Source organism: Trachurus trachurus, assembly GCF_905171665.1.
Source record: "Trachurus trachurus genome assembly, chromosome: 3".
NCBI classification, from domain to species: Eukaryota; Metazoa; Chordata; class Actinopteri; order Carangiformes; family Carangidae; genus Trachurus; species Trachurus trachurus.
Window position 1 is genome coordinate 10,173,588 of NC_139893.1, and position 27,305 is coordinate 10,200,892.

Sequence of the window (27,305 nt, forward strand, 5' to 3'; positions counted from 1 at the left end):
ATTCTGTTTTATGTTAATTCAAGGTTTAATGCATTTCAGCAGATTGAATCGACAAACACCTTTAACATGTAAACTATTATATGTATTATTTTCTAGGGCTATTTTTTCATCTACCAAAGCTACATTAATATAGGCTACAATATAAAATCATATTATAAAAGCATATGCATAATATAGTAGTTTCCAAAATAGTAAAAAATATTTTTGCTAAATCATTAAAACAGTGACAAAACAAACAAAGGAAACTTAATTGAATCAAGTTGGACCGCTCCAAGGTGTTTCAGTCATGGATGGCTTCAGTGCGCACAAGCCGCCGTGTGGCTCTTGCGCACCACCTGCCGGCCCAGATAAGTATTACACGCATACATTTTATTTCGTTTTTGTCAATTTTATTTCATTTTTTATTACAATACACTTCTACTTTGTGGTACAGTATACAAAAAAGCATTGAAAATCATCTACATTGCATGTTCAAAGGAAGTGCACAAAATTAAGAACAGGTTTTCTGAAAGACTCTACACCAGTTGTCTCAAAATTTCAGTAAAAAAGAAAAAGAAAAAAAGGTTTGTAATAAATAAATATAAATTACATGAGAATCATAATGAAAAGGTCAGGTAATTCATTAAGGCACATTTCACATCCCAAAATGTACCTCGCAAAAAAAATATGGCAACTCCCTAAGGACAAAAAACAAGCTTATTCTGCAGCTTAAAAGAAAGCAGCATTTCTCCTTTTAAAAAGAATAATAGAACGTGTTCAGCATTAAACTACCCTGCCGCAGAAAAGTTTATATATTAAGCAACTTTACAGAATATTGTCTGTCAATTCATGAAGTCTGATATTGGTAACAATATTGTAAAAACAGAAAAGAGAAACCGTTGTCACTGCAGTATCGATTTGAGAGACAGTAAGCACACCGTTGCTGAAACTGTGCAATCTGAGCATTATTATACCATAAGAAATACCTTGAGACAATTATGAATCGTGATTTGGAAAATGTAAGATTATTGCTGAAATAATTGTTTGCTTTTTCAATTTGGTTGAATAAACAATCCACCACTTTATACTAAAACAGCAAAAGTGGTAGACATCCCCAGAGAACTTCTCACATTCATAATGTCTGCATAGTTTGAACTTGGACAATTGCATCTGAATAAATCACAGCAATGACAATCACAAACACGTTTTCTCTAACAGCATTTTTCTGGCAAAAACAGAGTAGCCATAAAACAGACTGTGTTTCCTGAATGTCCGCTTGCTTACCATTGCAAGCCATTAGTGAATGATTTAATGATGCTGCAAATAAGCATCTAAGTTTGTTTACAGTTTAAACACATTTCTGCACAGAGCACAGGCTACAGCTTTGCACATCTTTTAGAGAAACGTGTCTGAGAGAATGAGATGTGAAAATAAGATTAAAAAAACAAAAACAAAAAAACTTAACTGAATTAGCGTAAAAGTACATTTTTTCAGCACCTTTCAGACACACAAAACATTTTTTTTTACAGAAGTAGTGGTTTGCCATTCCTGTCATTTAAAAAAGTTTGAATGGATCAAGAGCCAAAACACTGTATTTACAAATTCCATTTTAAAAACATTTGCTTTACAACATGCATTTTCATTTCATTGTAGGCTGTACAAAGGAAATAAATACAAATCGCTTTTGTCATTCCAGAAAGGCAAAGGAATGTACTGCATGCATGGTCTAACCTCATCTATGAGTCAATGTGCACAAACTGAACAAATTACAATGGAGTGTTTCAAACTCATGGCATGCTTAAGCTGTGAGAATGTTAGAAGATTATTTGCTCATATCTATACACACATTAAAAGCTTAATTCGTGGAGAACAGTGTACTAATGATCCCTGGTGTCACTGATAGCCCTCTGTGTACTAGAAAAACTACAGACTCGCGCATTTGCACATACGGAGCAAACAGAAAGGACAAAAACATGGCAGCAACGAAGAGCCACTCCTACACTCGCACACAAAAAAAGCTGGTATTAGAAAAAGCTGGTGTCTTTCATATGCACACTTACATTTTAACAAATTAGGAAAAAAGAACAGTCTTGATATGTATGAAAAAGTGACAAAACATTTATGATCACATAATACAAAAATAATCAAAACAGAAGAGAATCAGAAACGGAGCCTCAAATTTTATCTCCTCATTCTATAAATAACGCTAATGCCCATAAGTTTTTTTTTCTTTCTTTTTAGCTTTTCATAAAAAAAGAAAATTAACTCTATACAAAAAGTTAAAAAAAATACCCATATAAAAAAAAGGAATATTACATAGAAAAGAAATATCTAACCAACTGATCTAACAGGGGGAATGGGAGGTCTGCCACTGGAGACAAATCCAGGAGGATGCCATGGATAACCCTACAGAGGGAGTTAACGAAAAGCAAATCACCAGGTTTCTTGAGCGTCTTCCGGGAGCTGTGGAGGAAGTGTGTCGGGAAGATGTGTGGCCACTTGTGTGGACGCCAGTGTCTTCTGTTTTTTGGAACTGCAGCAGGGCTTGAAAAGACGAGGATCGATAATCACCTCGCCGAACCGTCCTTTGTAGACGATCCCACAGCACACCTTTTGTCTACAAAAAGGAGAGGTGAGAAGAGACCATTATTAAATAAGTCAATATTATATAGTTGAATTATTTTACAAAGGGAGGCAAAACTATTTAGTAAATCTGAAAAGTAGCCTGCCTTTTCCAGTAGGAACGATCCAGGAAAGAGAAGATGGAGGGAGTCGAGCGTCTCTGTTTAGACTCGATGTCTGAACCGTCGTCTGACTGGTTGCTGTAACTGGGAGACTGGGCAGGAGACACGCTGGAGGTCGTGCTGTGGGCATCTGAGTCTGCTTGGAAACAAAACAAAACACGCTTAGAGGACTGTCATGAGATTTATCTGGACTTAACTGCTGACAGTTGTGCCTTTTAGAGAAATTCACCAACTTTTGATGTCTTTGGGGGAACTTTAAAGAGTGTTCCATTTTTTCTCACCAATTAGAAAAATGTTTAGATTTTTTCCTCTAACACACATTTTTCATCATTTTCTAGTGTTTTACTGACCTAACAATTATAGAAGAAATTAATCTTGATAATGCTTTGTCTGATACACAGTGCAAAATATATTAATTCCCAGCTTAGTACAATAGATGCCAAAGAAACTGATCAAATATTCATATTACTCATAATATTCACATTTATGTACATAATCCTTAGAGTTTCCTATTCTGTTTAAGCTCAAAAGCAAACTTCCAACACAGAGCACGTCCCAATATAAAGAGACACAAGATGCTCAGTCATTTTTCATGTGCAATTGCATTTATATATGCACGACAAAGATACTTCAAGTCAACATGTTTAATGTCTGAGCAGTTCTTAAGCATTACCTAATATTTAATATCAACTTACTTTGTCTCTTTAACTTGTGAAGTTTCTTTAGCTTGCTTTTCTTCTTGCCGTCACTGTTCTTGATCTTCTTGGGTTTTGTCACCTTGAAGCCCGGCCCAGCTCTGGCATCCACCACCTGGGTTACATCAGCAAAAATATGTTAATTTAAAAAGTCCAACATCAGACAACCAGACAAATATTACTCTCACTATAGTGGGGATGCATCACTTACATGGTTCCAGTTCTTCTTGGAGCCATGAGGCAGTTTCTTCCACCTCTTCACCAGTAACACACAGGCGTTGCAAATGTCTCCAACACGATCCTCTGACAGTCTGTATAAATAATAAATAATAGATAAACATTAACGCACACATTGAAACACCATAAACAGAGTCATTGCTTATGTTTAACAGTCCTAAAAACAAGCAATTAATTACAGACACCAACAACAACACACAAACGCCCAATGTAAATGTAAATAAATGAATGAATGAATGGGAGCTCTTACCCAAAACAGAGCCTGAAGGTCTCCTCATACCGACTGCTGTCTGTGAACCGGGAGCTGGACGACTTGGTCTTGCAGATGCAACATCCGTCGTTACTCCGGTAGATCTTTGACTTGTGAAAGCCAAACATACTCTGTCTGTAGTTGGTCAATGATCTGGCAAAAAAAAACCTGCAGATGTGGAACAAAAAAAAAAGATAAACAACAAACAAAGCTCGGTAATCCCAGTCCCAATCCCTTTACAAGCACAGTGGATGTGTGCAGACAGTCGCGCTTTCTACTACTGAAGAAGGGGGCGGTCCCTACAGGCGCTCAGACACATATGAGCGAGCAATTTTTAAAACCATAATTTCAACATATCCTGTATGAAAAAACACAGTTTTATTGCAGTGCATCGTATCTGCAGCTCATAAACACTTGGAAAACCTAAATTAACGTCGACCAAAGCAAATAAATAATGAAAAAAAATAAAATCAACCAAGTGTCTTAAGGAATTTTTAAGCCGAGCCGCGGGAACACATTATAAACAGATAACACCGACATAACATAAATATTATAACCAGATATTATCGGTTTCGGTGTTAAGGAAATAAAGCTTAATGAGCGGTTGGGTTAGATTTAGGTAATACAGGTTGCAAAGTGCAAACTTTCACACGCTCCCCGGTCCGGTTAACGTGAGTGAGTTGAATCACAGAGATGTTAACACCCACCAACACAAGCGTTTTACTATCGTCCACTGTCATTAATGTGACTTTTCTGAACATTTGAAATCTTGCGCACACAAAAATGCACTAATACAAGTATCAATTGGCGATATTGGGACATTGTTTAGCTGCGTGTTTGTCTGCGGAGACAAGTCGAAACAAAAAGCGGGGAATAGCGCTTTTCTGAAGTAAGAAACAAAAAGCTACCGGGCTACTACTACTCGTTGAATTTATGTGCAACACGCGTGTCTAAAAAACGACACACGACTGTCGACTTTGTGCAATGCATGTGTGTTCTCGGGATTTTATTAAAATGCGAAAAAGTTGCGGTAAACCCACGTTCCCCTTTAAATTCAAACTTTTCCCCGCTAGAGCGCCAAATGCGGTTCATTGTTGTTAGCTGTTAGCATGCTAGCTAGCCGAGTCTGCTACCTCCAACCACGCCACGCTCTCGTTCACTTCCACGTTATCCCATTGTCGAGTCGGTTACTCTTTGTACGTTTAGCTCGTTGCAACTGCAAACACACGCGTCAGGCTAGGATTACAACACACCGCGACGAGTCTGTCCCCACACAAACAAACCAAGCAGTATTTCACAAGTGTAAATTCTGTGTAAGAGAAATAACAGCGTACTTACGGAACAAAAACTTTGAATCTTCGCCGTATTTCTTTTCACGCACTGCGCATGCTCTTACTACTGCTGCATACAGCTGGCCATTAGAATCTCATTTGCATAAAAAGCCGTAATGAAAGGGCTGAGCGTACAATGACCATATAAGGAGTGCGACCGTTGAGTTTGAACCTCGAGTCAACCAATCACGGCTGTCCTTGCGTGATTCTAAGAAGCTGTGGATTCTGGGAGGTGTAGTCAAACGAGCGAGCGAACGCCGTTCACTCACATCGTTAATGGCCTACTGTCAAACTCCAAGTCCCATGAACCACCCGGCCTGAGGCTTTAAAGAAAAACAGCCTTCTGACATGGCGCGAAAGAGTTTGTTTACATTTTTTTCAGCCGAGAAAGCGCCTGCAGCGGGAATTATTGTGTTTATCTACCAAAAAACAGCGCGTTTGCGAAAATCACCATTAAATCACGGCTATATTACCTTGTAACTATGATTTTGTTTGACACAAAGCTGATTATAATTATTAGATCGGGAATGTTGTGGCGGGGTTTAATTATTTTTGTGTTAATAAATACAAAGTGGGGTAAAAGGCTCCAACTAACCATTCATCACTTAAATCATAATTTCCCACAAGCTTCACCTCAATCAAATTGCTTCTTTTGTTCTGTTATTTGGACCAAGCGTCTAGAAATCAAAGGCATTCAGTTCACTATTGTTGAATAAAACCAGTGGAGCTGACAGCAGTGAATTTTTAAAGTAAGCTACATTCTTCAAACGAGAAAGCACACTCAGCAGATAATATAAATATTGTATAAACAACTGATTCACTCTACCACAATAAAACCCATTTTAACGCATTACAGATGCTTTATTCTTAATATATTTTTACACTGTACACTGTTGCTCACTTAGTAAACACTACATTACACCTATGTCAATAAATGTACAACCGTATTGGAAAACAAAAATATATATCTCCCAAGATGCTCATGTGTGGGTCGTACACAGACGAGTACAACACAGTCATTCCAGACATTGTTGGCACAGAAAAGAAGTCCTTCACATATCAAATCTCTTATTCTGCACAGTAAAGTTTGATGTATGTAACAGAGGAGGGGCCCGGTAAAACCTCAAGACACCATGATATTGAGTTTGTAGGGGGCTGAATTTTTCTCGTGTGGATATTGCATAGCAAGAAACCATGATGACAAAATCTGCAGGGGGAAAAAAGCAGTCCTTTTTTTTCTCCTTACATGGGGAGCAGGAGATCATCCTTCATTATGAGCCATCTACGAAGATCATCACGCTGTCTTTGTTCAGAGAAGAGGGCAGATGTGTAAGGGCTAGGATGATGGTCAGGGAAAGGGCTGGTTGGAGGTATTTACACGAAGGCTGTCATTGTGATCGACTTTGCACAGAAAGCTGGGTCAAGCATCACTTGGAGGACTTGTGTCTGGAACACAAACCAAAAACTTGGGGTACTTTCTTGTATATCCCACTGAATATCCTGTCCATCATTGTATACAGTCTGAAGCCACACAGTCTTATTATCATGCAAGAAGGGTCGTTTTCTCTTCTGAAGGTATTCCATGTAAAAGATTTGCATACTTGTACATTTCTCAGGGAAAGGCCCAAATGTGATGACCTTTTAATTCCTCTAGTCTATAGATTAATCATCTCCCACTCTACAAACCTCCCTGTCATACACATACTTATAAAGCATACTTCTACATCATTTGCTTTCAGCTCTGCGTTATGACATTGGAATCTGAGTTGACAACAGAGCAAGCAACTTGACTGATTTAACAAAATAATACTGTTTTTCTCTGAAAATATATTAACAGCTTTGATCCTCACTTTCCCTTAAATATAGCCATTGTCAGCAGTTCACGATAACAATGAAAATATTTAGCTTTCAATAAAACGTTATAGCACAAGTAGGTCATCGTCAGTAATGTGAAAATCATGGTTCATAATAGAAAACATATTTTAACATCTAATGGCAACATCATTGAGGATAAAAATAACAACCAATCTTGAAAGGCTCATTGCACTTAATATATGGCAAATGTAACAGTAGCTTTAATATAAGCCAGAAAATGTCCTTTGTTCAAGTCTGTTTCTGCATATAAAAGGTTCCATTATTCTTTTTAGTGGTCCCCAGTGATCTTCCTGGTCACGTACAACTGGTGGGAAGTTGGTCGGTTTGGTTTAGATCCCAACACCTTTGACAAGTGAAGCCTCCAGGGTGATGTTGAACTCCTGCAGAGTCTGTAGCACTCTGATCAGAGAGTTCACCAACGAGCGGTCCTTAATCAGTGCCGTCTCCTCGTACATCTGAGCAGTGATTGGACAGTCTGCGAGCAGAGCGATCCAGTGATGCAGCAAATGGTCCCTAAAAGCAGCAGAAAACACACACACACACATGAAGTCAATGGACCAGCTTAAAACTATAAAAACATGCAACTGCAATACTCCAATATGAATAATTTAAAATCAAGGCAGTGTAAAAAAAAAAAAAAAGTTTCAATGATGGACTTTTTTTTTTACACGCAATTTAAAGCAGAAGTAAGCGATCCGGTCGTTTTGGCTAACTTTTTGACAGCCGATGGAGTTAGCAGCCCCCGCCCTCGTCATGAATCTATTGGTCCTTGTCCCTACGTCACCACATTCACGTGCATCCCTTGCCTGCACACACAGCCCTTCATGCCGTTCTCTCTCCTCATTGGATAAAGCTTGTAGGATACAAGGAAGTATACAAGAAGTTTTCTCCTCGGCTTAGAGCAGAGCAGAGTGACTGACAGACCCGTGTTTCGGACCAAACACTCTTTGTAAGTGATTGCTGTCGGAAGATATAACTATTTAAGACTTATATTAACACAAACATTCCGCTTACTTCTGCTTTAATGAATTCTTCTAACCCAAATTTTTCAATAGATCAACTAATTGACTTAATTCATATGAAGGAGTTTAAAAACAGAGCTTTACACCAAGACACAAAGTACTAGATCATTATGCAGCCAATACAAGGGCACATACACCCCTCCACAGAAGAATCATTGGAATATCTGATACTTCAAGAATCCCCCAAGGAGAGATCGTTTTCTCTTGACTCCTTGATGAAGGGTCAGACACAGAGCAGTGCATCCACTTCAGCTGCAGAGACCGGGTGTTTTATCTAAGGAATTATGTCTCATGGTGTTAGTGAGTGCTGCCTGCCTACCTTGCGCCCAGGCAGACGAGCATCTGGAACTTTCCGTCCTTGCCGATGTTTCTGGATGTGTTGTTGATGGCGCGCATGAAGCGGCAGAAGTGGCGCACTCTTGTTTGCCAGTTTTCGTCTGGAGCCACCTCCCGCTGCTCTGCACTTTCAAAGTACACTTGTGCCTTTTCTGTTAAAGCAAGTTAAAATACAAACCAGTTAGCCACTGTTTGTACAGTAATACAAAGGTCTGTTTGCTGCAACACTTAATCTAAAATCTTTTGGGTTTTTACAGTGATATTTCCTGCCTGCACAGATATTCTAAATATTGTACAACCATCACTACACAAAATAATGAGTGACTGAAAGATGAATACACTACTTCAGTTTCATGTAATTTCACGACACTATCCTCAAGCTACAAATAGCAAAGTGTATTTTCTCAAAACTGTTGTTGTTGGAGACAAACAGATGTTTTGTACAGCAGAGAAGTGGATCATGCTGCAGGAGAATGTTATTTCAACATGTCAGTATTAGAGTCTTTCGCTGGCATTTAACTTAAACTGACCACAGCTGCTGTTTTGAGCTTTTTACGGCCAATTTTGGGTGGAATATCACATTTAAGACTTAAGGAGGTAATGTTATTAAGTCTTTACCCAAAAAGTCCCAGATGAAGACATTCTTAAAGAGTCGTGGTGATTTGAAACCGTGCTGGAAAACTTGCTCCAGAGCCCAGACGAGGCCGTACTCCCCACAGAGGAGAAGGGTCAGGCTGCCTCTCTGTGGAGAGCAAAAACAAGAAGATGCATATAGTTAAAGAAACTAAAAAGTTGTTGTGTCCTTTCAAATCAGAAAACAATAAAGCAATGAAGCAAATTCTCAGGTCGAGCTTTCCCATTAAGATACCAACGCAACATGCCGAGTATTTTACTGAAAAAGAGGGAGGAAGGAGGAAGGGTGGAAGGAAGGTGCAGCAATTAGAGTGCCCGGGACACAGCTGTCTCTCAGGTCATATTTCTTCTCAAGAGGAAACAGCATCTTTTGAATAATAAATCGTTATGTCGAGAGGGAAATGTATTTAGATTTCTGATGAACGTTGCTGAATTAAACCGCTGACTGTGTACATTTTCTTATTCTTTGAAAGGAAGAGTTTTCAGTTTTCAGTATGAAGGTAAAAACATGTCCAAGAGGCAAGTGGGCAAGCTATCGTGACTGAAATATTGTATGACGCAACACATACACTATAACCATAGTTACAAACACAACAACAACGGATAAAGTGCCTTTTAATTTTAGGATAACCTTTAATTCTTGGCAGCCTCCCGTTATTGTTCAGTCAATTCAATTCAAATTTATTTATAGAGCACGTCTTGAGCACACTGACCAAAGTGCTGTGCCACACCAAGGCAAAAAAATTACACTAAATCAAAATTCAAAATCAAAAATATATAAGAAACATGAACAGAATGGAGGAGCCTGCTTATCTTGGCTTGAATACGAGGGAAATTAATATGTTTTGAGAGTCGATGAATGGGGCAGATCTGATTGACATGGGCAGGCGATGGGTCATGACTGGGAATACACCATTAGGTCCTTGGTGTTTAATTTAATCTGCTGAGAGCTTAAAAAACAAACAGCTAAATCTTAACATTTATTTTAAAATGAATCAGGAGTGAATGAAGTGACACCAGGATGGAGGTAATGTGATCCCTCCCCCAGGAATCACTACGAGGACCATCTGCAGTTGAGAAGAGGGCGACTACAGAAGTGAAGCCTGGAGGACATGAGATCATAGATAGCTATTATTCAGTCAGTCACTGAATGAGAGGAAAGGGGATTGTACACAATTAAATAATCTGGATTGTACTACTGCCTCTACATGTTCATCAGCCTTGAGGACAGAGAGTCAGAGATCATGCCAAAGATTCTAGGTCGGTGAAAACCAAGGTTAAAGGCAGCATGTTGTAGGCAAAGCGAATGGGGCCGCGGACAGAGCCTTGGGGGACCCCACATGACAGGTTCGCTGAGGTGAAGAAGCATCTATTCATGTTGACTGAGACAGACTTATTTGTGAGATAGGAGCTGAACCAATTTAATGCTGTGACAATATCGCTAACATCGTGCTTCAGACAGTCTAAGATGGTGTGTTAAGAGTGTTGAAAGTAGCACTGAGGTCCAGTAGAATAATGATAGCACAGTCACTGAGAATCATTGTTTTGGTAAAGTAGCAGTTTCGATAAAATAAGTTTTAGAAAGGGTAATTCTGGGACAGATCTGTAGTTACTGAGTGATGTAGGGTCTGGGTTCGGTCTTTTAAGTGGAGGCACGGCGCTAATGTACACAAAGGTGTTTATAATGAAAAGGATGCTGGGACCACTGAAGTCAGAGGCCTGTCTGTACTGTAGAGGTGGAGCACGAGTGAAGGGGATTTCCATGATAGAAAAAAAAAACCTTAAATACACAATGGATGACTTTTAAAACCTGCAATCAACAGTTAAATTACAAATCTCCATTGAATTACACTACAGTCGTAACACAATTATCTCTCTACCTACTATGAATAGTAATTATTAGTATTGGTGTTTTGTAATTGGTGCCTCTAGAACAGGAAAAATATAGGACACCATTCTGATAATAAAAACAACAGATGAAACAATGCATGAAAGGGGGCTCGGGGACCATCAGAGCAGAAAGCTGCTTTTTCTTCATATGTGATGAATAATAGAACTACATGTTGGGGCCTGTCTGGACTGGCGTCTCTCACCTCCTTCTCCGGCTTGTGGAAGTGCTTCACAATCCCATTGATGGCCTCTCCCACTCCCTCCTGGATCTGACCTGTGTTTAACTCTGGGTGAGGAGGAAAAGGCAAACAGAGATGCTGTCAGACAATACAGACACACAGAGGAAAAACAAACACTCCCATCCACGTTTTACCCACTTGTCATTGAGTTTTCTCATTCATGCATTTGGATTTTTAACCACTGAAGGTAATGTGAACAAAACTTCAAGCATTAATGAGCACAAAAAGTGAGGGACATTGGACAATCTCGAACTGAGGTGGAAAGAGGAAAATCCAAAAGAGGCAGATGTTTCCTTTCTGTTAGATTATAACAAATATCTACATACAACACGGTACAACACGGAGGAGTTTGCAAAGATGAGCTGAGGAACTTACTTGGTTTGCTGTTTGGCGAGATGGTAACAAACCTCCTCATCATCCCCGGGGACTGCTGCATCGGGGGAGTGCGACACATCCTCTCATCGTTCTCTGTGGTGGGGGTCATCAGCTCTCCCACCAAGATCCGCTCCAGACTGCCGTCGTCCACGCCCTTCCCCAGCCACCGGCCGCACGGAAACCTGCACGACAGAGACAAGGCGAGTTCATGCCTTTGACAACTATCTGGTCAAATCGATGGTCGGTGAAATTTTCGTCACAATGTGTGCTTACTTGTACGTGTGGCCTGTGATTTCGTTACGGACAACAACACACTCCACAAGCCACTTGGCGTAGAGTCCTGAGTTATCGTGGCCCATTTGTACTGTGGTGAGTTTGCCCAGATTTTGACACTGAGAGGAAAAAGAAACATGCTAAGTGTCAAGCACCTAAAACAAAAACTAAATCCACAACACAAGGCATTAGCTCACAGGATAATTATATTATACTATCTATTTTCATAGTCTTGGTCGTTTTTAACTATAGTTTGTTAAATGAAAGGCAATCATTTTACTGACACATCTTTCTGGAAGACACAACAACTGTGTTAAGGAAAATTATTACCCAATTATTATTATCCATTGTAAGCATCCAATCACTCTTATATTATTACCCAATATCTATGGTTAACTTTGACTTGTCATACAATGTTATTTACAGTTTTCTTTCTACTGACATGTCAGTCCACTCTAGTCCAGTATATCAAAAAAATATGGTTTAGATCTGGGGTGTCAAACGTGCGGCCCTTGGGCCAAACCCAGTCAGGCACAGGGTCCAATCCAACCCTCAGGATGAATTTGTACTAAAATAAAGGGAAAAATTCAAAATTCTTTATATTTATAGGATATCAAGCTATTATTTTACTGGTCCGGCCCACTTGAGATCAAATTGTGCTGTTTGTGGCCCCTGAACACCTCTGGTTTAGATAATCTAAGTAAACAGCTGCACCTCTGTTGCTCCTTAGAGCACTAAAACTACAAAAAATACACTAAGACTACAAAAAAGTTGCAATAAAGAGGAATTACTCTTGATCAGATACTAATCACCAACCTCGAAAGTGATCTCCAGAGTATTTCTGGGGACCTGCAGGACTCCAGTCTCTGCCAGCTCACCAGAAACACACACCCAGGGGTTGGCGGTGAACATAGAGCCACCGAGCTTCTTACTGGGAACAACCACCACATGGTAGGGTATCACTGGAGGAGAGATACATGAAAAACATCATATAAGATCACAAAGAAGCCCTTGTTTAGTGATATTGTTGCCATGCTGTGTGGGATCAAAACAGCACTCACTGATGGTTGTAAAGACGTTGGTGAAACAGAAGTAATCCACAGCGTTAAAAGAAAGTAGGTGGTAAAGAAACTGCTCCTTCTCATCATCACAGCGAAGGAAGGCATATCGCTTGTACAGTTTTCTAAAAGAAAAAGAAAAAGCTCATTTATTGTAACAATAATCATTCATTTTTATACCCAGAAATTTTAATTATTTTTTTTAAATGGTTCCACTTCTCAACAGTGAGGATTATTGTAGGGGCAAATGAGCAACAAAGTGTGTTGGTTGGTGGTGTTTGGTTTGATATAGAAGTAGAACAAATGACTGTGTAAGGTCACAAAGGCAGACAGACATCCCTGTGACCCAGTTCACCACTCAGATATCAATTATGAAGAGCGCAGTGAATTATTTATGTGGCAGTGGACTGCAGGATGATGCTTTGAAATTTCAAAAGAGTGAATGTATTATAAATGGGCACCTAGCATATCATCTTAATTTCATATGAGACAGACATTCCTACACAAACAAATAGACAGGATAGGATAACAAAATAGAACAGGTAGGAAAAGATACTTCCTGATCTTTATATTGTTGTATTTAGACTCATTGTTGTAGTTAATTAATACGTTTAATAATAAGTAAAAGGTTGTTTTTTGCTCACTTTGTCAGTTCGTGTTCTGAAAGCAGCTGCTTCAGGTGTCTGGAAAGCAGCTTCTTCTCCATTGAGAGGCGAACCCAGGCTCTGGCCTTGCCCACATCCGTCTTGATCTCGCTGATGTTCTGAATGTGTCTGAAAAATAAAATAACAGACCAGACAGATGTCAGAAGATGTCATTGCAAGAGCTTTTGCCCCATTTTTCATTGTGTGAAAATGAAAATGAGTTCATACGTCCGTGCAACATGTCTGGAGAAGGTAATTAACTGCATCAAACACATCACTGAGTATCATAGCTTGCTATTATGTCACTTCAGTGTGTGGCCACTATATTTTATAGCTGCAAAGGAAACAATCCACTGTGAACTGTGTTTGCAAACATCAAAAAGGATTATCAACATGCAGGAAACACCCTGGGCCAGACGAAGCTAAAGGCAACTGGTGCTCTTCATTTCATGCACGCTGCACTGCCCACAAGAGCAATAATGCGCAATCGAACCGTACTTGTTTGTCTGTGCACTTTCATGTATTGACATTAAACAAATGTTTGGGGATGCTATTAACATCAACTTCCTGTTTTAATTAATCTGCTTCTCTGTGTTTTTCTTTAATTATCAAATCCATAAAACATCATGCAATGGTGAAAATAAGCCTGTCACAAGTTTTCAAACCTTGATGTCTTTGAATTTCTAGTTTTTTTAATTAGCAGTTAAAAGGGAAAAGATATTTCATTTCCAGTGATAAGAAGCAAAGAAAATTCTCTTGAAACACAAATGTGAACATTTGGCATTTTGGCTTAATAAAATGAAACAGAAGTTTTTGTGGCAAGTTTCAGTATTTGCTCAACTGAAAAAAGGGATTTATCACTTCAGCATTACCAGTATTATTTAAAAAAAAATCTTAAATCCTGTGACAGTCTGACAATGTCTGACAAACGTATAGTGATATTCTTGGTTTCCGTTAAAGACAGTATCTGTGTCAGTATTGAGGAATCTTTATAATTTCTCCTGACTCTGTATTTCTCCAGCACCATTCAGCCTGAATCACTGTTACAGCCACAGACATGAATGTCTTATTCTGCCTCTCAGACTCCCTGTGTGTGTGTGTGTGTGTGTGTGTGTGTGTGTGTGTGTGTGTGTGTGTGTGTGTGTGTGTGTGTGTGTGTGTGTGTGTGGGTCCCATGCCATCGCTCCGAGCCACTATCATGCCTCCGACGTCCAGACACATTCCCTTCCACTCCACCTGTGCCATAAGCTCGTCGGCTAAGAGCTCGTCATGTCTCCTCATCCATCCCCCCCTCGCCGCCGTCTCCACCCTCTACTCTCACTCTGCCCCACGTAACCCAGTTTCCTCTGCTTGTTATCTCCATAGCAACAGACAAAAACATCCACTACGTGTACTACTAGTGTTTACCTCTTACTTTGAAAACACTTAGCAACAGAGATATGAGCTCACCATCTTTGATAAGATAAAAAAATGTGGGGATTTTTAAGATTAACTCCTCACTTTTAGTAAAAATATTTACCGCCTGTTCAACTTCAAATTCAACTTCAAACAACTTTATTAATCCCACCAGGGGCAATTGATTTCAGCAGCTTGCACAGTCCATAAAAAACACAGTACGGGTACACACAATAAATACATATAACAGATAAGGTAAATAAATAGATAGAATAGGATGCCAAGGGTATAGTGTAGTCAAAGATCCGTTGAATGAGTGAATAAGTACATAAGTTGCACATGTTTGACCAATAAAAATGTGCATGGCAAGAAGGATAAAATCATTACAAAGAATTTAAGAGGCGAATAGCAGAGGGGACAAAAGACTTCAAAAAACGGTTTGAGACAATATCATGAATTATTACATCTCATTACGGGAGGGTGGTGGTTGCCTCTGTTGACGACCATGGCACCAGACGTGTGCGTGGAGGAGGGTCGGTGTATCAGCAGGGTAGAGCTGAGTGTGTGTGTTGCCCTGAGCTGACCCTAACCCCTCCTCTCTGCTCAGTCAGACTGCATGGCGGGGGGTCTGGTAATTAGGCTGGAAGTAACGCGTTCTTCTTACACGGACTCACTCTGCGCCGCCAACACGCAACACAAACCCACCGGCTCCTCGGCTCCGGTTGGGGAACGGTAGACGACATGACGACAGCGATGGCTGCCATCGCCCCACGCACGCACGCACACAGGTGTTAAAGCATTCATAGGAGACACAAGAGGCTCTCAAGGTCACTGAGATGCTGTTGTTTTCTATTGTATAAATGCTATAGAGTAAAAATCGATGAGGATAATGGGTGTGTGGGACTGTGGTTGTGTAATTGCAGCGTCACTTGTTCACATGTGACTGGGGACATTGATGCATTGTCATCTCCTCCCTCTTTTTCAGTCTCATATCTGACTGTCTCTGCTATCTGATCACATGCAGAAAGTTTCCCCACCTCTAGAAGTTATAACTAGACGCCTCATGGTTGTTTGCCTCAGCCATAGGGCTGCACAATTATGGCCAAAATGATAATCACGATTATTTTTGTCAATATTGAAATCACGATTATTAATCACGATTATACATTATGTTAGATAAAACATGTTTTTATTGCACTTTCTATTTGAAACAAACAATATGTGAACAAAGCTTTCAGTTCAAAATAAAACGTAAAATAAAAATAAATAAGATAAAAAAATTAAAAAAAAAAAAAAATGACAAAGGGCTAGCGAAAAATAAATGCCATTGCAGAGTGCAGAGGTGTCATTCTGTACAGTAGCGTACAGATACTTGTGTAAAAAACAAAAAATTAAAAAATAAATCTGGTAGAAGTAGCTGCTGATTCAACTCCTTTACTCAAATAAAAGTAAGAAAGTACAGGCTCTACAGGCGCTTGATTTGATGCAGCACAGCCCGTTTTTTAATATGTTAATATCGTGACGATCATCTTAATTTAATCGTGGCAGCCAAAATCGTGATCGTGATTAAAATTCGATTAATTGTGCAGCCCTACTCAGCCACAGAGACTAGTTTCAGGTTAGATCTCCGTTTATCCAGAAAAATATGAAACATTGATCACTGGTGTGAAAGTCTGATCAGTTCGTCTTTGAGTCCAAGTGGACATTTGTGAAGAAATTTCCTTCAGGTGGTAGGGAGATATTGCATTCAGAAGACTCAAATCGTGTTTTGTGAGGTCCCTTGACCTCTGACCCCCAAAATCTCATAGAGTCAACACCCCAAGTGCTAAATTTAAAGAGATTTCCTTGGGGAAAATTTGGAAATATCGCAGTCACTGCAGTCACAGGCCAAAACCGTGTGACCTTTAGCCACAGCAAATCTATCAGTAAATGTTTGGGCCCAATTTAAAGTTGTTCGGTCAAGGCATTACTGAGATATTGTGCCCATGAGAACTAGACTAGAAAAATATGCTGTTGCTTTCTTATAAGCTTTAAAATCTGGCAAACATGCTGTGTGTGTAGATCAATATCTTTGTTTATATACCACTACATGTTTCAGAGGACATATGTGGTTAGCATTTCATTCTAACTTATCTTAGTATGTGATCTTATCATACTGCCTTATGCTTGCATTTGACAGGACAAAAACATAAACCGCGCTATCAGTCAAGTACAATCATGTCAAAAGTTTGTTTTGTTAAACTATTAAGAAACTGGGTTAAACTGTTACAACATCTTTAAAGTGTCAACTACTGAAGTACTTTTTGGGGGCTTTTTTGTGTCTTTATGATAGAGGACATTTGGAAAAAAACAGGAAATAGGGAGTAAGAGAGAGGGGGGGTGGGCGACATGCAGTAAAGGGCTACCGGCGGTGGAACTGAACCCGAGGCCACTGTTGTCTCTGTTCATAGGGCACCTGCTCTACCAACTGAGCTACTATATGACACCCCTACCATATGATTTTGTTATATGATTTGTCTTTGATATGTGTTACTTTACATAAAACACAGGTCGCACTGAAACAGTAAAGTGATTAATTGATTGGAAGAAAAAAAAAATCTCCAAAAGAAATTGCAATAGACTTTCTTTATCAAGCAAAATCTTGTCCCTACTTTTTAATTAGAAAAACTGCTGTTTTTTCTTTATAGCATTATTTACTCAACCAAAAAACATGTGCATAATCTGGGAACTAAACAAATATATGAAGAAAAGTGATATTTAAAATATCAGTAGTTATTATGATTCAGATCCATAAGTTAATTCATCTACGGAGTAAAAATGAATCACCCTTACAATAAAATAGAAATAGAATAGAGATAGAGAAGATTAGATCCGGTGGTTAGACTGATGTGGTTATGAAGAAGCCCTTATAATAGATACAAAATAAATGAGAAAACCCCAGTCTGATTACACTTGGCCTAAAAGAAAAGTTATTGGTTGTTAGGAGATACAAGTAGCAAGAATGAAGCCAATATGTGGGTTCTTGTGTCAATTGATCATTTGTCTGTCTGAGAATTCATTTGTGGATGTAGAGACTCTACTTGGACAGTAATTATGATGGGATCACTCTCAACTCTGAAACAGGTTGTGACAACTGGATGCTGTTTGACAGTCTCCCACAAGGGGGCAGTCTTAGCCCTACTTCCCAGATAGTGATCAGCAGCTGGTGCAGATTTTAAACATCTGTTCATACACTGGATGAAATAAAGTGACGCAATGCCTTTATTCCTATATTAAGATGGACAATGGTTCCCCTCTAAACTGTCCCCAGTCCCCCTCACCTCATGTCCTGGATCAGGGAGATTTTCAGAGGCGGCATGGCTAAACCACCACCATCAGATTTGCGGCGCTCAGTGTCATGAATGAAACCTGAAATGTGAGAAATAAAGAATTCTTCAATGTAAATGCAAGTTCATCATCAACTGTGTACATTAAGGGAACTGTTTCAGTCTTTACCTGGAGGTCCCAAACCACCTGGGGTTGCATTCTTCTTCTCTTTACTCTCCTGGTAGTGCAGAAGGTGGGACCACAAGGCTGATTTACCCTGAAAGAGACAAAATACAACAGAGTCACTATTTGTTCTTAGAGCACCCCGGGTCCTTTAACTGATTTAGAAGGACTGATCAGGTGCATTATGACTGCACAGGTTTGCTTTTCCTGACCTGTTTGACCTGCAGCCCGTGGCTCCAGATCCTCTCCAGCAGATCACAGAGGCTCGCAATCAGAGTGTTCTCCTCTACACCAGTGATGCTGACCTCTCCATGACCCAGCTCCACCGCCTCCCGGCCCATCTTCTCCACCAGCATTCGCTTGGTCTGCAGAGGACACGAGCAGATTAACACACATACTCGTGTATTGTGTACACATAACCAACTGAAACAGAGTAGAGAATGAGAGATAGTCTAACCTTATTCCTGCATTCCTTCAGCAACCCTTCAACAAATTTCCAGTTGGTCTGAGCGATGACAGACGGCGACAGGTTGGACAGTTTGGGCTGTCTGATGGTTGTGCCCAGGTTTCTGGCTTCCTGGATGTATTTCTGATAAGAGACAGAGAGAGGGCAGTCAGCAACCAGGTAAACCAAAAAACCACCAGTGAATGAACTCATGTTACTAGTGTAGGTTTCTACACTATTTATTACTAGCAACAACAGGACTGGTCTCACTCCAAGGTAAAGATAGAGGGAATAACTAGAATAACTATAAGTGTTTAGTCACAGTTTGTTCAATAGTAAAAAGGGTGGACACTTTACAATATAGACTCAATATTTAATACATGTAGGTCTACACAGCCTTTTTACATCATTACATTTCACACACTATACACTAAATCTAAGCCATTTTGATAATTATAGTAGACTGGTGTTATCTAACTACTACCCCCCATGAGGAGTGAAACTCATGAAATTGAAATGATTCAAATATTAACCAAGAAAGAGCTAACTGATGAATAACTGCTGACTTTTTTTGGCAAGTGCATTGACTAATACAAGAAGAACAAATTAAGTGCTTCATTGCTTACTTTCATTACATACTCTTATAATAAACTACGTTTCCGAGGTTAATGAAAGTGCATCCATCACTGAAATGACTAAAATAAAAATTGATGTACAAGTACATCTATTTCAAAGAAAGAAGAAAAATTTACTACTACTACAAATTTAAATGCAACCAAAAAGACCAAATAGCAAAACAACTGGGATGATTAATTACTGTTTATCAAACTAAGCCTAAAATTATTCAGGTTGCGAAAACAACATTTTGAAGAAAATGTATAGAAATGAATGTACTTTTCTTTATTGATTTCATGTTCATGAGTTCCACCTGTCACAACCCCAGATAGATTATCAGCTACAAAGCTCAGCTGGTAGTAGAGGTGTAGGAAGCAGAGGGATGGACAGGTCATGTTGTCTGTGGACTACCAACACATACCACGTCCACAGTCACCGACTTTAGACAGGGCTTGAAGGACTGTGAGAGCCAGTAGTAGTCAAGAAACAGCAGGAGCTGCAGCTCCGGAAACAAACACTCTACATGCTGAGAGTGTGTGAACATGAGTGCAAGAGAGGCGGAGAAAGACAAAAAAGAGACAGTGACCAGAAGTGTGAGGAGACAGGGTGAGAGCCAAGTCAAAATAAAGCTAACAGAGAACACATCATGCAAAATGAACAGAGACAACAAAGCACAAGGTGTCAATCTGTTTAAATGTGAGCTGAGAGAACAAAACCCCGAGGCGACCCCTGACCTCTCTCTGGTCATTGTCTAAATAAAGGTGCTCGGCGTGCTGCTTCTGTCGGTCCCTCCTCCTCCACTGGGCAGGTGCGCTCCTCTTGGTCCATCTGTAACACAAAACAACACAACCCCACAGCTTTACAAACAAACAGCTGATAAGATCAGATTGTATAAAGGTACATTTCGCTAACCCTTTAATTTACAGGCTGCTAATTACGTGATAATTACTTGATAATGCCAAGAAATAACAAGTAATTGCATAGTAATGTCAAGAAATAGCCTAGAAATATCGGTCAATTTCATAGTAATGCCATGTTTTCATAAAGGCAAAAGATTACAAGATTGCAATTGACCGTTATTTCTGGGCTATTTCTACTTAATCGTTATTTCTCGACATTACTATGAAATTGACCGTTATTTCTAGGCTATTTCTAGACATTATGACGCAATTACTTGTGATTTCATGGCTATTTCTGGACATTATCACGTAATAAGCGGCCTGTGAATTAAAGGGTTACCTAAATTTCAAGTAAAAACATTTCATGGGGCAAATTTTGATGTGATGATAATAATGTGAAATAATCACTTGTTGCTGGTGGGCCCGGTGGAAAGCACATCAGACTGCAGCCGGGGGAAGAAGCCCTGCTCGTAGCGGCCCTGACCGATCTTCATGTCCAGCAGGTGGGGGTGGAGGGCAGTGTGGTCGATCTTTGTCACTCTCATCTCAATGGCTTTCTCTGTGGAGGAGAGGTCGACGGTGAGGTTACAGGACATTTTCATTTTGTTCCTTTGCCCAAATCATTGTTGCTGTTGTTTTCATTGTCGAGACGAGGGTGAGTAAGTGTCTGTGGCACAACAACGTGTCTTTGTTAGCAATTACAATTTATGAGATCATCTGGTCACGACTTCTGCCTGTTCTGTCCAAGTGACTATACCAACAACTTATCATTTAGCACTGCCAAGTACAACATTTAAAGGATGTTGTATAAATACACTTTAAATACAAAAAAATATATATATATATTTTCTCATCATTATTTGAAAGAAATGTTCATATTCTCTGCAGCCAATTGTGTTGAGAAACTGGCATAATTATGACAAAGAACCTCTTATTTCTCATTTAGCAACTGATTGACAACAGAAGAAAGAGAAGTTAAAATAGAAAAAAAAACATTTTGTTCTCAACACCCACAGAACCCAATGAAAAGAGAGAATAAAAGGCCCAGAATTGTTTTTCTTAAAGAACCAGTTCATCCATGAATGCAGCTTTAGACAGTGTTTTTCTGATGCCTCATTACAACACACCCACACACGGATGAGTTTTTAGACCATAAATGGGTTACCTTATTATACAGTGCATGTGAGGTGCAAAACGCAAAAGATGCAAAAGAAGAGGGAGGGGGGAAGAGATGATTTATAGATGATGTAAAGTGTAGTGTGAAAAAGGTTGGGAAAAAAAGTAGAGACTGTCTGTCTGAAGCTGCAATTCACAGGTACAAAGACTTAAATCCCTGAAAAAAATCATTATCACCAATTCACCCACATGCTGTAATTATAGAGATGAGTTTAAGTGCATTTAATTGTTCACCAAGCTTAGTAAAAACTGACATGTGTGCAGTGCACAGAGGGGCTCACGGAGGAATCTTGTCTCTGCAGTGGTAAGTAAACAAAACACATTTACTGAGAAGATAAAACAGTAATAGTGCTTCTGACTTTGAGGGAGGAATTGTTTTTGTTCATTATCGATCAGAATTATGAAGCTGTCAAGTTCAATGGAGGCTCATCCATCCTCTATGAGTGCACCTATCTTAGGGCACTGCACACATGTTCAAAGAGCTGCCACTCAGGGATATTTAAGGTCACAAGAGCAAATATTACGACGGTGGGTCTTGTCGTTGTTGAGCCCAATGGCATGAGGTCCGGGAACAACAAAATCAGCTTTCTCATATCGCTTTTTTAGCAGGTTGTCTGCAAACGAGACAGCAATGATCAGTCAGTTAAGTAAAGAGATGAAATCTCCAAGTCTGCTCACAAGTTCACACCTTGACATTCACTTGGATTTCAAATTAAAGGAGTTTAAAGGGGTTTTAATTACATGCAAACATACTTTAATTGGCTTTGGCTTTACACAGGCTCATAGTCCAACATCATAGAAGCAAATATTTTACAATTAATACACTATAGTGAAGCTATTCATCTTCTAACTAAAACCTTAAGCTTTATCTCAGCGAATCAGAGTTTTCCTCATTAGAGGTGTTTACTCCAGGACAAAGACAGGTCCAGAGAGCTGAACAATTCCCATACAACATTTGGTGCTTTGAAAGCAATCCAATTATTTTCAAAGATTTCCCAACATACTTTTTTTTTATTGTTGTTGAAGCCTGAGTGCTTTCAAAGATGTGCAGACTGATCTTTTGTGCTTACCTGCTTCTTCGATGTTTGTGCATTTCTGGTACATGGAGGTGCGAAGTGTGGGCGTGCGGACGTTCAGCATGCGGATCTTATCCACGCGGGAGTCGAACACCCTCAGCGTGTGCTCCTTCTCCTCGTCATCATGGCAGAGGATCTTACTGTCGATGAACGAGGCAAACATCTGCGTCTCCAAGAAACGAGACAGGAAGGGCAGGTAGGGCTCTGGCTGGTCAGACAGGAAGGAGGCCTGCACACACACACACACACACACAAATTTAATAGATAAGAAATACAATGTTGTAAGATTTGGAAAAACAACACTTCACTTTACCGTTAACAAACCATCTGCAGCATTTTACCTTGTCAAAGTTCTGCATCTGGTCTCGATTAGTGAACCAGGACTCTTTGTCCTGGCTCGGCTGGATGACAAACACCTCGTAGTCTGCGAACATCTGGGTGAAGCGGTTGGCGAAGACCTCGCGCACTTGGATGTTGAGCTGGTGCATCTTTAACTCCTCCTCATCACACTGGACCCGTGTGTCTTTAATGGTGCTGGCATCCTCTCTCACCTCCAGCTGATGTGCACAAGCATTCATTGACACACGCACACACACACACACACACACACACACACAGAGGAAAACATGAAGGAAGAGTGGGCAAACAGGAAAAATGAGTAAGAAAGAAGTGAGGAAGAAAAGAAACACAGCATTGTATATTTTTCATGTTATCTTATCTGGCTGTTACCACAGGCTGCTAATGAAGCAACGAGGTTATGGGAAAGGAAGTCAAGGGCATCTGGGAATTCATGGCCCAAATCAAAGCGACACAGAAGCTCTTTTTTTTAGCATGTCAGTGGGTCAGCTGGACAGACGCACCAACAGGCCCGCCACTGTAGGCAGACGTAACTGCAAAACAAAGTCACAGTCCAGTGACATGAACCAAGAATCTGTTTAATCACCGACTTGTTCCCTTGGATTAAACTCAGCGTGAGTTTAGATAAGAATAATTATAAGTGAGGACTGACCTCGTAACTGGGAAACTATACACAGACAGTGAGCTAATCCATTCATGGAGGACTATTGCTGGCACAAGTGCCTAAGCTGATTAGCCTGCACATACAGAGACTTTCTCTAATTAGCAGCCAATTGATCCATGGCCCAGCCTTCAGTACTGTAAGTATTTCATTATACTACTACTACTTACTACAGCTGTAGCATACTGAAGCCAAATGGAGATGAAACTGTAAAGATGCCAACTACATCTGTTGATGTCAGTGTTTATAAAGGTTTCTGTCATTGAGGCCGTGAGATATCGACCAGAAGCTTTTTAAAGGCAAACGGAGGTGATGGACTGATGAAGTCTCTTGGATGAAGAGCAAAACATCTTCAAGTCTCCACACGACTACTGGAAGGAACCGTAACACAACAGTAACGTGAGGGCAGTTACACAGGGAGCTATATGAATATCATAACCATGATTATATAGGTGGAAAATTATTGTGTGCAAAATCCATAATGAAATAATATAAAAGAACATTTCCTAATTAAAACACAATAATGAAAAACATTTAATATAAACAACCTGTATTTTCCTATTAGTAACAATGTGTGACTGTCTTGTACTGCAGTAATGGCTGTAATGTTATTATGCAGTAAATCTGCATTTTTTTCTACTTCATGCAGAAATACTGTTATATTGCTCTTCCTGCATTGTATCCTGCAAATAATTAACATAAAATAAGATTTGCAGGGCTGGATTTGGATTGAATGTGTTAGTTACTGAAATACAAAGTATTGTTCAATCATAAAATCATGATGTGCACGACCAATTTATTATTATTTGTTCATTCATTCACTTGCACCAAATTAATTCAAACTCTGTAAAACAAAACTGTCCATAAATAAGATCATAACTATGTAAATATTAGTCTTTGTGATGTAGTGAAGCTTTATTATTCTGCAATTTGTTTGCATTATTGTGATATTGCATTTTTTTTACCTGATAATAATAATTGGACCAACATATTACATTGTCATTTGTGCAGCCATTTTTAATTAATGACATCCCATCATCCCTCACCTTCTCCAGGCTGACTCCTGTCCTCTTCACCAGAGCCTGCAGTCTGGCGATAGTTTCGTTCTCTCTCAGCAGGTAGGAGTTGAGGGGCGAGGCCAGGTTGCCGTTGCGCTTGTCTGAGACCATATCAACAGATCGGAAGCTCCGGTACTTGGCCTGGCTTTCGCTGGAGTGAATCTGTCCCTCTGGAGACACGCCGAAGGACATGAGCACCTCTGAGATCTCCTGGATGAACTCAAGCTTGTTGGGAAACTGGGGCAACTCCTCTGGCAGTTCGATGAAGTGGTTATCGATGTCCACAAAACACAAGTTAGCCTGGAGGACGACAAGGGACGAGATAATTAACTATCAGAACAAACATGTCTAACAATGCATTATACCCTAGGCACATAGTTTGTCAGGAAGTGAAAGAACTGAACTAACTGATGACTGTCAAACTGGAATGACAGGCTGAGAGTAGTACCTAACCCTGAATTACCCCTGTGAAATAGGCCTCGGTTCAAAACATCACAAGCAACTAGACACTTAAACAAAGCTTAAAAAGCTGGGAAGACACTACGATGCGTCTGTACCTCCTGTGGCAGCTCCAGCTTGGTGCGGTCGTCCTGACCGTTGGAGTGGAGGCCCATGAGATACGGCACAGGTGCATCCAGGAAATGGAGGAGTGAGGCGGGCAGGATGGGAACGTACACATGCTGCCACTGGTACGGGAACATTAAGGCCGTGATGCTCTCTGCCACCGTCATCAGCCTCTGGTAATCTGTTTCACACACACACAAATACAAAAAAAAGTGAAGGTTTAAGCCATATTTACAGAGCAGATCTCACAGTTTATTCCCTGACTTCATTATTTAAAACCTGGACAACTGTAATGGCTTTGAATGATCAATAGTATTTCAACATTTGTTCCTCATTAGCTGTTTCAAAATCACTGCTTGCCTTGTTCAATGACGTTACAGCTGGTGAATTCAACATTTACTGGACATGACTAAGAGACTTTTAGTATTTCTGGTAAACTCATAGAGAAGAGATCAGCTGGTGTAGGCTATTGCTTGTTTTGGTCAGTCTTCATAACATCTTGACATTAGACAACAATCAAAGTACATTTTTGGGACAAACTCAAGAATTGGTTTTGGTTGCACATCTCTTTCTTCGTGCGTCATCCCCCCCCAACACTGCCTGATAAATGCTGTCTGTTGCCCCAACAGCATGTGACAGAAAAGTTGCGCAACATGACCGTCTGTTATTGCAATGGGATTTTTGTTTTTCATGCATCAGCTCTTTCTGAGTGTGAAATCCATCAAACCAGCCCCAAGTCGTATGATTAGCCAGCGCTGCAGTGCTTATATTTACAGGAACCACAGTGAAACCACAGGGATTCATCCACACCGTTAGCAACGTTAGCTTGGTTAGCAAGCACGGCTGACTTCATCTCCCTGATGTATGATTTTGGACAGCTGATAGAAGGATTTAGAAGCACAGGCTCCACCTTGTCATAACACAGTAGATAAGCAAGACAGGAGAGAAAGAAAGAAAGAAAGAAAACACCCAATCCTACTACAGTGTTAACTCTTCAGTCTGGTTATCTGCGTGATTCAGAGTTTTTAAAGGAATCCTCTGTGAGTTTAGGGAGTGGATCCTGTGTGTGAACATTTGTAAACCAGACATATTGTAACAGGATAACGCGGCCTGTTCTATTTCAGAGACAACAGATGCAGCCGAGTCTTGGGTCAAAAAATGCTTCAATTTAGAAAACACTTCTAGTGTATCTTTAACACCCTTAAGTACCGTAATATCCATTGAGCAGTAGATAATTTCTAGAGGGACATTTTTTTAATGGAGGATCATTATGACATTGCAGAAATACCACAGTAAATCTCACATCTATAACATGAACTTGTGATATCTTTCCATTTATCCAGCTGTTAAACATCTGTTTGGCTCCATCGTGTCGTTCTAAGAGGACGTCCTCTGCAGAGCAGGAGGATCTCTGTGGCCTGCCTGCGTCCGCTGCAGGATCCAGACTCGTGAACTGTGAGCACAGCGTCTGTCAGCTGGTCCTGCTGCTGCGGCTATAACGTTAAATTCCTCTGCCATGACTTCACACAGCAACACTCCCGAGTCCCTCGTGTTCAGGGTTTCACACCCGAGTCAGCTGGTAAACATGCAAATATGCGCCCGGTCCTCGTCGTCTCCTCTGCGTTCCTGCTCTATCCTGTTGACACCTACTGCACATTCACCAGCAGCAGCGGCGGCGGCGGCGGCTCTGTTTCTCCTGTTATGGTGCCAAAATAAATACCATTCCTTCATTTGGTCATGTGCTGCTCCATGAGAAGAGACTCTCACCCCAGCCAGGGCCTCCCCCTCCTCCTCCTCCCCTCCTCCTCCCCTCCTCCCTCGCTCCCCCACTATCAGCAGCTTCCTCTCCCAGGACGGGGACAAGAATACTAACATCACCCGTCTGCTCTCAAACTAGGTCACCATGACGAGAAACTACTTTAACTTCAGCTCACAGGGTCACATCACGTGCTCATGCTGCTGCTCAAACACACAGGACACATACCATGA

At 40.3% G+C, this 27,305-nt stretch overlaps 2 protein-coding genes across 7 annotated transcripts in view; both read right to left on the reverse strand.

The window, feature by feature from the left end:
• Positions 1 to 486: 486 nt before the first annotated feature.
• sinhcafl (SIN3-HDAC complex associated factor, like) lies at positions 487 to 4,066 on the reverse strand. The gene is made up of 5 exons (XM_083998275.1): positions 3,906 to 4,066; positions 3,630 to 3,729; positions 3,419 to 3,533; positions 2,709 to 2,859; positions 487 to 2,596 (listed from the first exon to the last, which is right to left on the reverse strand). Exons 1-5 carry the CDS (start codon positions 4,031 to 4,033, stop codon positions 2,413 to 2,415), a joined length of 678 nt encoding a protein of 225 aa, XP_083854401.1. The 5' UTR covers positions 4,034 to 4,066; the 3' UTR covers positions 487 to 2,412.
• A 2,006-nt stretch (positions 4,067 to 6,072) lies between these two features.
• dennd5a (DENN/MADD domain containing 5A) overlaps positions 6,073 to 27,305 on the reverse strand; it is a 38,923-nt gene continuing 17,690 nt past the window's right edge. For 2 of the 6 annotated variants that reach the window (XM_084001743.1, XM_084001742.1), the window contains 21 exons: positions 25,310 to 25,497; positions 24,741 to 25,052; positions 23,018 to 23,233; positions 22,671 to 22,905; positions 22,125 to 22,214; positions 20,833 to 20,983; positions 20,260 to 20,353; positions 19,947 to 20,051; positions 18,923 to 19,054; positions 18,678 to 18,830; positions 18,472 to 18,559; positions 18,297 to 18,384; positions 13,582 to 13,710; positions 12,941 to 13,062; positions 12,696 to 12,841; positions 11,880 to 11,998; positions 11,607 to 11,788; positions 11,196 to 11,278; positions 9,088 to 9,211; positions 8,453 to 8,621; positions 6,073 to 7,624 (listed from right to left, as the gene is read on the reverse strand). In XM_084001743.1, coding sequence (XP_083857869.1) covers positions 7,441 to 7,624; positions 8,453 to 8,621; positions 9,088 to 9,211; positions 11,196 to 11,278; positions 11,607 to 11,788; positions 11,880 to 11,998; positions 12,696 to 12,841; positions 12,941 to 13,062; positions 13,582 to 13,710; positions 18,297 to 18,384; positions 18,472 to 18,559; positions 18,678 to 18,830; positions 18,923 to 19,054; positions 19,947 to 20,051; positions 20,260 to 20,353; positions 20,833 to 20,983; positions 22,125 to 22,214; positions 22,671 to 22,905; positions 23,018 to 23,233; positions 24,741 to 25,052; positions 25,310 to 25,497 — 3,110 coding nt within the window. In that variant the 3' untranslated portion in view covers positions 6,073 to 7,440. The remainder of the gene's footprint in view (positions 7,625 to 8,452; positions 8,622 to 9,087; positions 9,212 to 11,195; positions 11,279 to 11,606; positions 11,789 to 11,879; positions 11,999 to 12,695; positions 12,842 to 12,940; positions 13,063 to 13,581; positions 13,711 to 18,296; positions 18,385 to 18,471; positions 18,560 to 18,677; positions 18,831 to 18,922; positions 19,055 to 19,946; positions 20,052 to 20,259; positions 20,354 to 20,832; positions 20,984 to 22,124; positions 22,215 to 22,670; positions 22,906 to 23,017; positions 23,234 to 24,740; positions 25,053 to 25,309; positions 25,498 to 27,305) is intronic. The other 4 variants (XM_084001747.1, XM_084001746.1, XM_084001744.1 and 1 more) reach the window with 3 other exon arrangements.

Excerpts from the sequence above, each read along its gene's own strand:
- sinhcafl (XM_083998275.1), bottom strand. The coding sequence starts at position 4,033 with ATGTTTGGCTTTCACAAGTCAAAGATCTACCGGAGTAACGACGGATGT. Across the intron at positions 3,534-3,629 it reads CCAAGAAGAACTGGAACCAT|GTGGTGGATGCCAGAGCTGG; the intron begins GTAAGTGATGCA and ends GATGTAACCCAG. Across the intron at positions 2,597-2,708 it reads GATCGTTCCTACTGGAAAAG|ACAAAAGGTGTGCTGTGGGA; the intron begins GCAGGCTACTTT and ends TCCTTTTTGTAG.